Source organism: Trachemys scripta, chromosome 3 (genome assembly GCF_013100865.1).
Source record: "Trachemys scripta elegans isolate TJP31775 chromosome 3, CAS_Tse_1.0, whole genome shotgun sequence".
Lineage (NCBI taxonomy): Eukaryota > Metazoa > Chordata > Testudines > Emydidae > Trachemys > Trachemys scripta.
Genome location: NC_048300.1, coordinates 106,737,836 through 106,752,893, shown reverse-complemented (window position 1 = coordinate 106,752,893; position 15,058 = coordinate 106,737,836). Strand labels below are relative to the sequence as shown.

Sequence of the window (15,058 nt, the reverse complement as noted above, 5' to 3'; positions counted from 1 at the left end):
GAGGCCTCAGCTGGAGCATTGTTTGCTGTTTTGGGTGCCACACATTAAGGAAAATCTGGACAAATTGGAGAGAGTCTCAAGGAAAGCTACAAAAATTATAAAAGATCTGAGGAAAAGTTAAAAAAATGGGTATGCTTATTCTCGAGAAAAGCCTGAGGGGTGGACCTGATGAGTGACTTCAAATATTGCCAGGGCTGTTCTAAAGATGTTGGTGAGCAATTGTTCTCCCTATATACTGAAAGTAGGACAAGAAGTAATGAGCTTATTCCACGGCAACAGAGTTATAAGTTAGATATTAGGAAAAACTTTCCAACCATAAGGATAGCTAAGTACTGGAAGGGAGGTTGTGAAATCCCCATCACTGGAGATTTTTAAGAACAATTTAAAGAAACGTCTGTCAGAGATGGTCTAGATTTACTTGATCCTGCCTTAGCATAGGGGGTTGGACTAGATGGCCTCTCAAGGTCCCTTCCAGCCTTACATTTCTATGATTCTGTGATTCTGTTATTTCTATAACATTGCAGATGATGCAGAAGCGTGTGAAAGCTTTTGCCAGTTCTGAGTTTTGTGGGATTCTCCTGCTGCAGGTATCCTCAAGTAAGTTAATGAAGCAAGGAGCAAACATATTTGATTTTCAGTATATATAGTGGGCTCAGTCTTTCAGTCCTTTCTCAGGCCATCTCCCATAGCAGCTAATGGGAATTTCCCCCTAACATTATTTCTCATACTGCAACATACTTTGTATGCATACATATATACATGTTTTCCTGTTGTGGTGGGTTAAAATAAATGTGAAAAAATATTTTTATTTGTTGAAAAGTGTGTAACGTTGCACTCCATAATGTTTTATGGAAATATGCTTATGAATGTGTATATAAGGTAACTGAAATATGCTTTATGCAAAAGGTCTCTTGTAAGGTATCATTACAAAGCTTATAATCTATCGAGTGTGTTCATCCTATTTGTATGTATGTATCATTCTTGTATCTAAAACTAGAAATATGAAATATAACTCTGAGGTCCTATTGTAACTATGTAAAGTGTGGGCCATTAATGGTGGCTTAAAATCTTAATGGCTCCCATTGACTAGAACAATTGGTTGTGAATGGGGTTATTTACCTGAAGGCCTTCCTGTGTTCGTGACCTGGGTGATGAAGAATGAGGTCTCACAGGACATGTGACCAGGTCACGTGATACTGGAATCCATCTTAAATCTGGTACTTTTCCATTTAGAAGGAGGGTTGGGGACCCAGAGAGACAAAAGATTCCCTCTTTGTGTTAAAGCTATAAAAGGGGGTGGAACAGAATAAAAGGGGTCGCAGTCATGAGAACACCCCTGCTTTCCACCTAAGATGTCTGCTGGAACTAACAAGGATTGTACCAGGGGAAAGGATTGGGTCCAGACTAGAAAGAAGTCTAGTCTGTGAAAGAAGCTTATTGAAACATCTCTGAGGGTGAGATTTACCTGTAAACAATTTCTTAATGTATTAGGCTTAGACTTGCGTGTTTTGTTTTATTTTGCTTGGTAACTTACTTTGTTCTGTCTGTTATTACTTGAAACCACTTAAATCCTAATTTTTATACCTAATAAAATCACTTTTGTTTATTAGTAAACCCAGAGTAAGTGATTAATACTTGGGGGAGCAAGCAGCTGTGCATATCTCTCTATCAGTGTTATAGAGCATGGATAATTTATGAGTTTACCCTGTATAAGCTTTATACAGAGTAAAATGGATTTATTTGGGGTTTGGATCCCATTGGGAGCTGGGTGTCTGGGTGCATTGGGAGCTGGGTGTCTGGGTGCTGGAGATAGGTGACCTGCTGAGCAGTTTTTGGTTAAAGTCTGCAGCTTTGGGGGCATGGACCAAACCTGGGTCTGTGTTGCAGGAGGCAAGCGTGTCTGGCTCAACAAGGCAGGGTTCTGGAATCCCAAGCTGGCAGGGAAAACGGGCTCAGAGGTCATTCCAGCAAGTAAGGTGACAGTCCCAAGGGGGTCTCTGTGACTGAACCCATCACAAAGTGAATATGTATTCTATAAAGAAAAATATTCTAATAGCTGTTAGGTGCTTCATACTCTGCTCTGACAAATGTGAGCACCACAGACTCAGATGCTGCTATGGCGCTTGCCTTACCATGCACCAGCATCATTCTGTATCCATCATAGTAGACCATCTTTTGAGCTTTACTGTTTTGTGTTGCTCCTAAAATGCTTGCAAGTAGTCCAGTAAGATAACTTCTGCACCCTGACAACTACAGTACACTCCTCTTTGTACAAGGGCCAGGGGGATATCTGAAACTTTCGGCTAACTGGACGTAGGGATGAACAGAAGTGCTATGGAATTTAGTGCTAGAAGCCAGAAGGAAGAGGAGGAGGAGGAGCGGTCCAGGCCAAACTGCACTTTGCCCCTGCATGCTGAAGTGCTTGAGGAGCTGCATGGGGGGGCCCAGAGGAAGGTGTAAGAGAGAAAAGGGGAAGGAAAAAGGGAGGAGAGCGCAGTGTTTGAATTACAGGGGACTTGGGGTGGCAGGTCACCTTACTATGTTTAGGGGCTACCTGCTCTCTTTTTCAACTGCACCGGTGGGGCTTCTTCCTGAAAGATTACACCATGCCGTTCTTGGCCCCCTTAGGGCTGTATGCCCCAGCACTGAATCGGTGGAGCTGAGGCCAGAGGGCATGGAAAGGGTACTGTAGTTGAAAGTGAGGGGCTACCTCACTGCAGCCTTGCAGCGCCCCTAGCACCAGGGCTCGGCCTCATGATTTTTAAGTCAATTTAATTATTTTTGTTGTCTTGCTTATCATTTGGGAATGGTTAGAATTGGCAATACTGGTGTGTTTTTTTAAACTAAATATCTATTCTATTACTGATTAATTTTAACTGGAAGGCTTCATGGAAAAATTGAATTTTAAGGCAGGATTGATACAGAAGAAAGAGAAAGGACTTCAAAACACAATGGAAACATGGAAAAAGATATGGTATAGAATCCAAGATAAAAATCCACTTATATGACAATGGATTTGGCTTAATGCTTTTTATATAACTTTGAGGATAATGAATGACATGCTGAACTGAAGAGAGGCTTTTAATCAAGTATTTGAATTTCACTTGTGTTCTTTTTTATTTGATTGCTTTACTGTTTGCTCACAAATTAATCCTAAACTCTGATTTTCAAGTACTCTCCTATCTTAAATGACAAACACAAAAAACCCTACATGTACTGACCACAACCAAAACTGTGACCTTGATCATGCTTCTCACACTTTGACCCTGCTCAGTATGTTTCCCTGTTATTGTGACTTACTGCAGCCCTATGATTCAGGGACTCTGATCTCATTAAAATCCTGAAACCACAGTGCCACGTGTTCAGTACATGCCAAGATGTAATGTTCGCTGTAGCTGAGCTGAAAAAGGAGATAAAGGACTATAGCAATATCAGACGATACGACTCACAGCAAAATGTTATCTGACAAAGAAACAAATGCACATCAAAGCAGCCAGATGGAGTTAATGGGTTTACAAACAGAGGAAATTGTTAAGAAAAAAACACTCCTGAAATACAAAATACTCTGTGGCGTAAGTAGTGACTGTTCTGTTTCTTTCAGACTTTCAGAATTCTGAATGTTATTCTTATTGCATTATAAACTTGATATTTGTTAGAGAGACGTTTCACCATGCTTAATTTAACTATATAAACTTGTCCAGTCTACACCTAATGGGATGGCAATTCTACAGGACAGATGCATGAACTTCTCTGGCAGGACTCTGAATTTTACAGTATTGGTCAGGCAGCCTCAACAATGTCAGACTATTCTGTTATCACTATAAAACTGCACTTTATGCTTTACTGAAGTACACTAACAGTTCTTTATTTGCATAGCAAAAACAAAAGCTTCAGGCTTCAATGAACTGTAACACAGAATAAATAAGCGTGTGCATTCACCTCCTCACTTTTATTGCAACATTATTATGTTTGTTGTATTACCCTAAGAGCCTATTAAAATGTATTTAGCGCTTTATATGTTACGTATTTGTTTAAAATGAGAAAAGTTAGCTTCTTGCTTTCATGGCTAAGGGAGCTGTGATTTTTATTTTATTTTATTTTTGGTCTCTGTGTGTGTTCAGATATTTCATTAGCAAATTAGAAAACACAGACAAGTAACTGGTGAATAATGCCCTTGCACCAAAGTACAGGAAAAAGTACAAAGAGTAAAGATGCAGATAATATCGCCACCCCAAAATATTATGGTATTAGGGGGTCAATACCCCCTTCTCCCTAATGAGATTGGCTTGTAAATATAAATTTGGGGCTCTTATTTGTTTTCTCTTCTTTTTTTTTTTGAGCCTTGTGTTATGCTCAGTGTACTTTTTCAAGCTTTTCTCTGTAACCAAAAAAGTCAAGAAACTCACTTCTAAAGGTGGGTGGGAAGGAATCTATGAAACTGGAAACTTCAGTACTAATGAAAACGTAGCCATGCAGAAAAGTCTGAATGGCATTAGGTAGTGCCACAGAGAGCAATTCAACACCACTTAGTATCAATCTAACAAACAGAACCAGTTTAAATAGGCCAAACCAAACCCTATTTAACCATGTAATCTGTGAGGACTGTATAAACTCAATCCAAAACTGACATTTCCCATTCACTTTATTAAAGGAGATAGTAAAAATATTAAAAACCTAGAAGACAAATAGAACTAAGGTCCCCCAAAGCCTTTTTATTTTATTTTTGAACATAAAATATATGTTTTAGACTGTTCTGTGAGCAAAATAAAAAGATTACGAGGGAGAGTAATTGGGAGTGGAGGGTTAGCTGGAAAAGATGAGATACATGAGGGACTTGAAGTAGTAGAGTGAGATTGTATAGTTAGGTATCTAGTGGGCCTGTCAATTAATCACAGTTAACTGAAGCGATTAACTCAAAACAAATTAATTAAATTTTAAAAATTAATCACAATTAATCTCAGTTTAAATCACACTGTTAGACAATAATAGAATACCAATTTACTTTGCAATGCTGGCTATAACAAATGCCTGTTCTCATTGTCAGATGACATTGTAAATAAGAACCGGGCAGCTTTATCTCCCATAAATATAAACAATCTTGTTTGTCTTAGCGATTGGCTGAACAAGAAGTAGGACTGAGTGGACTTGTAGACTCTAAAGTTTTACATTGTTTTATTTTTGAGTGCAGTTATATAAAAAAATAATTATACATTTTTAAGTTGTATTTTCACGATAAAGAGTACACTACAGTACTTGTCTGAGTTGAATTGAAATTTCTTTCGTTTATCTTTTTCTCAATGCAAATATTTGTAATAAAAATAATAATATAAAAGTGAGCACTGTACACTTCGTATTCCGTGTTGTAATTGAAATCAATATATTTGCAAATGTAGAAAACATCCATAAATATTTAAAGAAATGACATTCTATTATTGTTTAACAGTGCGATTAAAACTGCAATTAATCGCGAATATTTGTTTATAATCTCACGATTAATCATGATTAATTGTTTGACAGCCCTAGTATCTAGTAATTCTGCTCATTCCACAAGATTACAAAGCTCTTCAAATTACTGTCTATCAAAAAAATCATGGTTCAGGAGAATTCAACCATACCTATACTTCATTCATCAATGTTTGTGGATAGTTCTGATACATTAATAAGGGCTTTTGTTCAGTTTTATGGCTGCTCCAAAAATATTTCTTTGGCTTCTTATTCCTACCAGTCCACGCTGAGACTTGTGTGTATTGTGTCATTATGAGCTGGAGGGACCACACTATTTGTATATTTTAAGGCTGAATGTTCAGAAATCTAGGGGGTTTATGTAAACATTTTTATGTTGATGAATATGCATTATCTCGTTTGCATATATTGTATTTTTAATTTTTATTCATTTTTCCAAATACAACAAATATTCCAAAAATACCAGATTCATCATAATACACAAAGTAAATAAAGAAGGTTAGGATAAAGGGAGGGGAAGGGAAGCGACACATACATATCTCCAGGGTGAATGTTAATCATAGACCCCTAACAAGTCAGCCCAAATTGCTTGGAATTTTTTGGGCATTCCCTTTCTGTGGAAGGTCAGTCACATCACACACAGCCAATATTTGATGGGGATTGACTTTTCCATTTTTGCAAGATTAATTTTTTAGTAACCAAAGCTGCTTATTGGAACCATGCTGCCTTGTTACCAGGTAATGGCGACCTATTAGGAATGTATCTAAGAATAAAATGTAAGGGGGAGAGCTGTAATTTAGCATCCAATATCAGATTGGCTCTTTGATCCACTTCATACCAGAAATTCTTGATACAAGGGCACTCCCACAACATACGAATTAATATAGTACCAAGGAGCTACATTTCCAACAGCATCTGAAGAAGTGTTTTTTACCCACGAAAGCTTATGCCCAAATAAATCTGTTAGTCTTTAAGGTGCCACTGGACTCCTCATTATTTCCAACAGCAGTCAGCATTTATGAGGCCCATTACCATTAGCAGGGACATCCCTACCCATATGCAAAGTATGCAGCTGCGTAGGGCACCACCAAATTTCCTGGTGCTCTGTGCAGCCGCGTGCTGCTCCAGCCCCTGCCCCGCTTCTTCCCTATGCCCTCTGTCCCAGCCCCACCTCTTTCCACGCCTGCTCTGCCCCAGCCCTGCCCCACTCCACCCCTTCCCCAAATCCCCCACCCTGCTCTGCCCCTACCCTGCCCCTTCCCGCCCCTGCTCTCATCAGCGGCGGGAAATGCAGTGACCCGGCCCCAGCCATGCTGCCGGTGAGTGCTGGGGGGCAGTTCCCCCCTGTCTCCCAAGCCAGCCCCACCCCCTGTGGAGGCTTGCCTCCCCCCATGGAGGGAGAGGGCTGCGTTGGGCCCCAGAATAGCTAGGGATGGCCCTGACCATTAGTCTATGTGGGGATCAGCATATTCGAAAAAGTGTCTTTTGGTGAATAAGCCATAGTCTCAGAGCTATAGTTGCTTTTTAACGTTAGGAACAATTGTATTTCACTGCGTTGGAGATAGTTGTGTATTCAAATTTCTATTCCAAGCAACTCTCAAGTTATCAATCTTTGGCAGAGTTTTTTGGGCCAGAAAATCATCAAAGTATCTCACTGGCCAAATGACTCCAGGAAGTTTCCTCCAAAATAATAAAAGTTCTGGAGGTTCTGGAGCTCCTGATGCATCCAGTCCAAATACATTCATAAGTAAATGCTTTAACTGGAGATATTTCCAGGTGTCATGAACATACAGCTAAGGGTAGCATAAAATCCCTCCTTTGCCTGTAAAGGATTAAGAAGCTCAAATAACCTGGTTGGCACCTGACCAAAGGACCAATAAGGGGAGAAGATACTTTCAAATCTGTTGGGGAGGGTTTTTTGTTTCATCTCTCTTTGTGTTCTCTCTGGGTCAGCGAGGAATCAGGGCAGGGAAAATACATCTCCCAAAGCTATACGTGAACTAAGCAACTAAGATTACAAATTGTAAGTAATAGGAAGGAAATGTGTTAGATTATCTTTTGTTTTAGCTTGTGAATTGTCCCTGTGCTAAGAGGGAGGTTTATTCCTGTGTTTTTGTAACTTTAAAGTTTTGCCTAGAGGGGAATCCTCTGTGTTTTGAATCTTATTACCCTGTAAAATTTCTTTCCATTCTGATTTTACAGTGGTGCTTCTTTTACTTTTTTCTTTATAATAAAGTTCTGTTTTTTAAGAATCTGATTGGGTTTTTAGTGTCCTAAAAACCCAAGGGTCTGGTCTGTGCTCACCTTGGTTACCTATTTGGTTGGTATATTATTCTCAAGCCTCCCCAGGAAAGGGGGTGAAGTGGCTTGGGGGAATATTTTAGGGAAACAGGAACTCCAAGTGGTCCTTTTCCTGAATCTTTATCTAACTCACTTGGTGGTGGCAGCAATACCATCCAAGGGTAAGGAAGAATTTGTGCCTTGGAGAAGTTTTTAACCTAAATTGGTGGAATATAAGCTTGGGGGTCTTTCATGCATGTCCCTACATCTGTACCCCAGAGTTCAGAGTAGGGAAGGAACCCCGACAGCAGGTCAAGGCAAATTATTGCTGAAGATCTATAAATGGTTTAATTTATCATTGTCAATTAGCTGTGACACAGTCATAATTCCTCTGTCCATCTAATCCCTCTACATCAAGGTTTTGCCACACATTTTAGTGATAGGTTTGCTTCATAGGACTGCCTCTGCGTGGAAAAATGGATGCAAGCAGAATTTTCCAGCCATGTTTGACCAAGCTTGCCTCACAACCGTTATTGTGAGAGCTCTGGAGCCATCAAATCTATAATAATTTAACCCTACCATGCCTGAAAGGGGGAGAAGATATACCAGTTCTCATTCAATATGAACCCAAAGTGGTGTCCCTGTGGTCATATTTAATAGCCAGAAAGATGCCTGGCTCAATAAAGGGAGATAAGATAATTTTCCAAGCTGGGAAGACAAAATCCTCACAGAGAAAGGGGAAGCTGTAATTTGTTCAGAGCCAGTCTAGGTTTCTTACCTGTGCCCTAAAGGAACGTTCTGAAAATACTATTGAATTTCTTAAAGTAAGTTTGAGGAATAGAAATAGGGAGACCTCTCAGGACATACAAAATTCTAGGAAGGACATTCATCTTCATTATATTAAATTTACCCCACAAACGGAGGGTTAATGAACTCCATCTCCATAATTGTTAGCCACTTGTGCAATAATTGGTTCTATATTTATGTTAGGGATGTCCTGAATATTATTGAGAATCAGTATTCCTAAATATTTCATATAAGAGGACTGTCATTGGAAATCTCAATTTGAGAAAAGGCCTTTGTGGGCATATTTGTTAATGACTAAGATTTTGATTTAGCTCAATTAATTTTCTATCCAGAGAGGAGTCCAAATGTATTAATAGTGGCTCGAAGATTAGGAACCGTAACCTTAGGCTTAGATACATCTACAAGAGCATCATCTGCATAGAGCATCTGTTTGACCACCTTGATGCCATGAATGTGTTGAATTGCTTTGGTGGCAATAGCTATGGGTTCTAAAGTTAAATTGAACAGAGGAGGAGAAAGGGGGCAGCCCTGCCATTTACCTCTCAATAATGGACATGGGGCAGAAATAGTACCATTGGTAACTACCCTGAAAACTGTGATAGAGCATAAAAGCTTAATCCAAACTATACATTGTTTACCAAAACTAAATTTTGCTAACACATGAAAAAGATAGTCCCAGGCTATGTGCTCAAAGGCCTTTTTGGCAGCGAAAGAAATGACAGCTAAGGGTTCTTTGGAATCTCTCAGCATACTGATAATATCAATCAGGTGATGCAAATTATCTGAACTATGTCTATTATGAAGGAAGCCTACCTGATCTATCTGTATAATGTGAGAGAGGACTTTGTCCAGTTGCATATCGAGCTTTAATGAAAATCTTAGTGCCACAATTGATTAAAGAAATTGGCCTGTAATTTCTACTTAGTCCAAAGTCTTTCCCAGGTTTAGGAATAACTGAAATTACAGCTTCTCTTAGAGTAGGTGGGAAAATTTGCTCAGTCTTGGCCTCATTGAACATATTCAATCATCTAGGTGTTAAAGTTTCACAGAACTTTTTGTAAAATTCAGTTGGGAACCTGTCAGGAGTCATTCCAACCTTCATTTCTTTTATAGCCACAATTTCTAGAGGAGCATCTAAAAGTTTCTTCTGAGAGTCAGAGATCTATGGCAGAGACAATCCACTATAAAAGTGATCTAGGGCATCATTACAGAGTCCTTCTTCAGCTAAATATAGTTTTGAATAAAACTGTTGACATTGTTTATTAATATCTAACTGTGTTGTAGATTATTTATTGCTACTATCGTGAATAGCAGCAATCTTATTTCTGTTAGCCTTTTGCTTAAGTCTGTATGCAAACAGCTTGCCAGCTCTTTTGCCAGATTTCCAGTAGTTTTGCTTTAAACAGAATAAAGCAAATTCAACCTTTTGGGACAAAAGTTTGTTGATTTTGTATCTTAGATTGCTGAGGGTTCTGAGCTTCTCTGGGGAGGGGCAGAAGCATAATCTACATCCAAGGCCTTAATTTCCTTCAAATGGGTATCAATTCTATGTTCTCTCCATTTCTTTTTAAAGGTGGCAGCTTTTTATTCTCAAGTCCTTGTCACAAACTAGATGATTTTCCAGAACTGTGCAAAAGTGATGGTCTTTTCCGTTGCTGCAGCGAGGTCCTCCTTCATATAGGTCTCCCCAAAGAGTCAGCAAACCAGTGGGTGCTCCATGGTCTGCAACCCACTGCACTCACATAGATTCATGTCATTAGAGTCGCCCCATTTGATCATATTAGTCTTTGATCTACCGATTTGCTTGCACAGGTGGTTCAGGCATCACCACGTTGACCAGTCTGTGTCGGCCCTCCCGGGAAGGTCCTCCTGGGGTTCCAGATCTATTTCAGTGCATCCGACTGCGCATAGTCTTTCATTCCATAACTTCAGTCATGCCTTGCCAGATGTTGTATCCATAGGCACAACTCTTTCGCAATTTAAGGTGTTTGATTACTCCTGTGTGGCATAAGAGATGATGAAGCCTCTGATGAAGGCTTTAAATTCCCCTTTGGGAAATTATTTTCTATCCACTTCTCTCTTGCCACCCTTCTTTCTTCAATTCCTCCTTTGGACATTTTTCCTCCTGCGGTGCTAGAGAAGCGCCTACTTCCCTTAACCCAGCAGTGGTCCCCAGCATCTTGAAATAAGGAGAGGTAGAGAAAGAAGGAACTGCTACCATTAGCTCAGGCGAGCTTGCAAAGGCAGGAGCATGGAGCTGGAGAGTGGATGGAGAGACTCAGCAGCTACCCCTTTGAACCTGATTACGTGGAACTTGGCAGCAGTTGAGGCTGGAAAGGAGCCTCCTAGATGAACTCTGCTGTGGGGTGTTAGGGCAGATGTAGGTGGGGAAAGGGCCACAGCTGGGAGGGGGAGGAACAGAAGCCAGAGAGGGCTCATTTGTTTGTGTCATATCAGGCATGAGCATTCTCCTTAGTTTCTTCATCTGGCTCCTAGTCTCTATGGTCATTCTCAGCTAAGTTGCTGCAGTCTGTTACTGGGGGAAGGGTGTAAAGTGAGATGCTCTAACCACTATTTCCTATTGAGTCTCCTTATTACTTTGAGAGATGAAGTTTCCAGCTCAGGAGCCTGGGAAGGGGACCTGAAATAGTCTCCTGGAGAAAATGGGAGACTTAACAGGTCTGCATTATGGCCCTTCTTCAGGTGGGTAAGGAGACTGTGTGTCCTGATTGCAGATTAGGCTGAGGGAAGGGATCTGTAGCTTCTCACTTGTGACTGTCAACCAGGATGTATCTTTAGCTGCCCTGAGTCTGCTCCTCTTGCTTACCAAACACCTACAGGCCTCTCTAGGCCCTCTCTAACCCCTAAATCACATGCTGATGCCTACCATTGGGCCTCCCCAGTTTATTTGCCCTCTCAGCCCTTGTTCTTAAATCCACTCCTCCACTCAGCGTGATAGATCCATCTCCTATGATCTGGCCGATGTGGCATGCCCCCTGTTTAACAGATCTTGGTATAAGGATAAGAACTTGCTGACTGAGGATGCATCTATATAAGATGTTGGTGATGATAACTGAGGAAATGGTGGAAATGTTATTGACATCCTGAGCATACCTACCATTATTACACAGACTAACAACCTGGAGACCTTGTTAGAGCCAGAGCAGCTGCTGGGTATTCTGATAGCAGAAGTTGCCAAGAGTGCTTTCCATCCTATGTACTTGGCAATAAGTTTCTGGTGGCCTTTTCTTACGGTTGCAGAGCAGACCTCACCAGTGTTATCCATGCATTTGATGATCTGGGGAATGGATTACTACAATATGTCCTGTGTAGGGCTACATCAGGAAATTGCTTCTGGGAGAGAAAGTAGTTGCCTGCTTATTAATTGGGATTTCCCATATGGGGCATGTAGAGAACATCTGTGTTTCATTATAAGTACTCATTATCAAATGATTGCCAGTTGAAACTTACATGTTTGTACAGCGCTTAGCACAATGGGGTCTTGGTCTATGACTGGGGCTCTTAGGCACTATGATAATACAAATAACAATAATTAATAATCATCTAGAAATCTTTAAGAGGTTTTGTCCCTACTCCTGTCTACTTTTCGGACTGTATCTTTTTTTTTTCTATAGTTGCAATTAGTTTGAGCTGTTAGTCCCCTTGGTTTTATTAGGGGATTGGTGGCAGGGCATTCTAAGTGAGGTCTCCTAGACTCTGGAATTTATTGCCATCCTTGGTTCCCCTGAGCCTTATGTTGAGGACCCACTGGGAAAGCTTTGAGGCGTATCTTCTCCCCCCCCCCCCCAGCTGTTTCAAGGAAGGGAGGGGAGAACTTGGGTTCTAGAGATGATGGCTGAGAGAATAGTATTTTGGTATTGAGGAAAATAGTGATTTTTTAAATTTGATCATGGTTTAAAATCTTTTACCTATGCTAAGAGACATGATTAAAGTACAACTTTTTCAAATTACGCAAGGTGAACTGCATGCTACATTATCAATATATGTGTACTTCTTAAGATCAAAGTGTAATCACTTCAAGGCAAATGTGCTTAACATAAGTATTTTATCAAGTGCTGCCTCCCTCCTTAGTTATGAGGAAGCTTTTTTGTTTTAAGTGGAAAGCAAATTCATAGATTCACCAGTCCCTCCCACCTCTGCAAGCAAATACATCCCTGCTTACTACGTGGGATTACTCACTAGTTAAAGGGGAGACATTTTTGTGGTAGCTTCTTGCTAAAATATAAGCAGCACATCACAAATTTTACTTTTATGCCTACAACTACAGACTCTCTCTCACACCTCTCAGCTCAGGATCGCCCCAATTTTTTCATTTGTTAGCATTCATAGATACTACTGATGGACAGCATATGTGATAAAGTTCAAAGATTCCAAGGCCAGAAGGGACCATTGTGATCATCTAGTCTGTATAACCCAGGCCATAGAACCCAAAATAATTCCTAGAGCATATCTTTTAGAAGAACATCCAGTCGTGCTTTAAAATGTGTCAGTGATGGAGAATCCACCATCACCCTTGATAATTTGCATCAATGGTTAATTGCTGTCACTGTTAAAAATGTACTCTTAATTTCCTGTATGAATTTCTCTAGTTTTAACTTCCAGCCATTGGGTCCTGTTATATCTTTCTCTACTAGATTGAAGCCCATTATTAAATATTTGTTTCCCATGTAGGTATTTATAGACTGTAATCAAATCACCCTTCAACCTTCTTTTTGTTAAGCTAAATCATAGAATCATAGGACTGGAAGGGACCTCAAGAGGTCATCTAGTCTGGTCCCTTGCACTAATGACAGGACCAATTATTATCTAGGCCATTCCTAACAGGTGTTTGTGTAACCTGCTCTTAAAAATCTCCAATGATGGAGATTCCACAACCTCCTTGGGCAATTTATTCCAGTGCTTAACCACACTGACAGTTAGGAAGTTTTTCCCAATGTCCAACCTCAACCTCCCTTGCTGCAATTTAAGCCCATTGCTTCTTGTCCTATCCTCAGAGGTTAAGAAGAACAATTCTTCTCCCTCCTCCTAGTAACAACCTTTTATGTACTTGAAAACTGTTATGTCCCCTCTCAGTCTTCTCTTTCCCAGACTAAATAAACCCAATTTTTTCAATCTTCCCTTATAGGTCATGTTTTCTAGACCTTTAATCATTTTTGTTGCTCTTCTCTGGACTTTCTCCAGTTTGTCCATATCTTTCCTGAAACGTGGCATCCAGAACTGGACACAATACTCCAGTTGAGGCCCTAATCAGTGCAAAGTAAAGCAGAAGAATTACTTCTCATGTCTTGCTTACAACACTCCTGCTAATACATCCCAGAATGATGTTCACTTTTTTTGCAACAGTGTTACACAGTTGACTCATATTTAGCTTGTGGTCCACTATGACCCCCAGATCCCTTTCCGCGGTACTCCTTCCTAGGCAGTCATTTCCCATTTAGTATGTGTGCAACTGAGTGTTCCTTCCTAAATGGAGTACTTCACATTTGTCCTTATTGAATTTTATCTATTTATTTCAGATCATTTATCCAGTTTGTCCAGATCATTTTGAATTTTAATCCTATCCTCCAAAGTACTTGCAACCCCCTCCCAGCTTGGTATTGTCCTCAAACTTTATGAGTGTACTCTGTATGCCATTATCTAAATAATTGATGAAGATATTGAACAGAACTGGACCCAGAATGGATCCCTGTGGCACCCAACTCGTTGCCCTCCCAGCATGACTGTGAACCATTGATAACTACTCTCTGGGAATGGTTTTCCAACCAGTTTTGCATCCATGTTATAGTAGCTCCATCTAGGTTGCATTTCCCTAGTTTGTTTATGAGAAGGTCATGCAAGACAGTATCAAAAGCTTTACTAAAGTCTGGATATACCACATCTACCACTTCCCCCCTATCCACAAAGCTTATTACCCTGTCAAAGAAAGCTAACAGGTTGGTTTGACATGATTTGTTCTTGACAAATCCATGCTGTCTGTTACTTATTACATTATTATCTTCTAGATCTTTGCAAATTGATTGCTTAATTGGCTCCATTATCTTTCCAGATACAGAAGTTAAGCTGACAGGTCTGTAATTCCCCAGGTTGTCCTTATTTCCCTTTTTATAGATGGGCAAATATGGTGCCATTTTCCAGTCTTCTGGAATCTCTCCCATCTTCCATGACTTTTCAAATAGATTGAGCTCTTTGAATCTATCACTATAAGGCACGTTTTCTAATCCTTTAATCATTCATGTGGCTCTTCTCTGAACCCTCTCCAGTTTATCAACATTGTATAAGTACTGGGGTGTGGGCGGTCATGCCTAATGGTTAGAGTTGGAAGCTAGGAATCAGTGCTGGGGGCAGAGCTGGATACAGAGTCATGTGTCAAGACAAAGGTCAGAGCTGGAGTCTGAGTCAGGGGTAGGGTGTAGGAGCAAGGTCCTGGAGTGAGGTGGGAAAGCAGGAACTGGGAGCAGACAGGGATCTGAGAAAAGCGGGGTTGGCA

At 40.3% G+C, this 15,058-nt stretch overlaps 1 protein-coding gene across 2 annotated transcripts in view; it reads left to right on the top strand.

Annotated features, from left to right (window-relative positions):
- Positions 1-3,326: 3,326 nt before the first annotated feature.
- ENPP3 (ectonucleotide pyrophosphatase/phosphodiesterase 3) overlaps positions 3,327-15,058 on the top strand; it is a 73,975-nt gene continuing 62,243 nt past the window's right edge. Inside the window, exon 1 of one of the 2 annotated variants that reach the window (XM_034765645.1) lies at positions 3,327-3,572. In XM_034765645.1, the coding sequence (XP_034621536.1) occupies positions 3,456-3,572 (117 nt within the window). In that variant the 5' untranslated portion in view covers positions 3,327-3,455. The remainder of the gene's footprint in view (positions 3,573-15,058) is intronic. The other variant, XM_034765644.1, reaches the window with a different exon arrangement.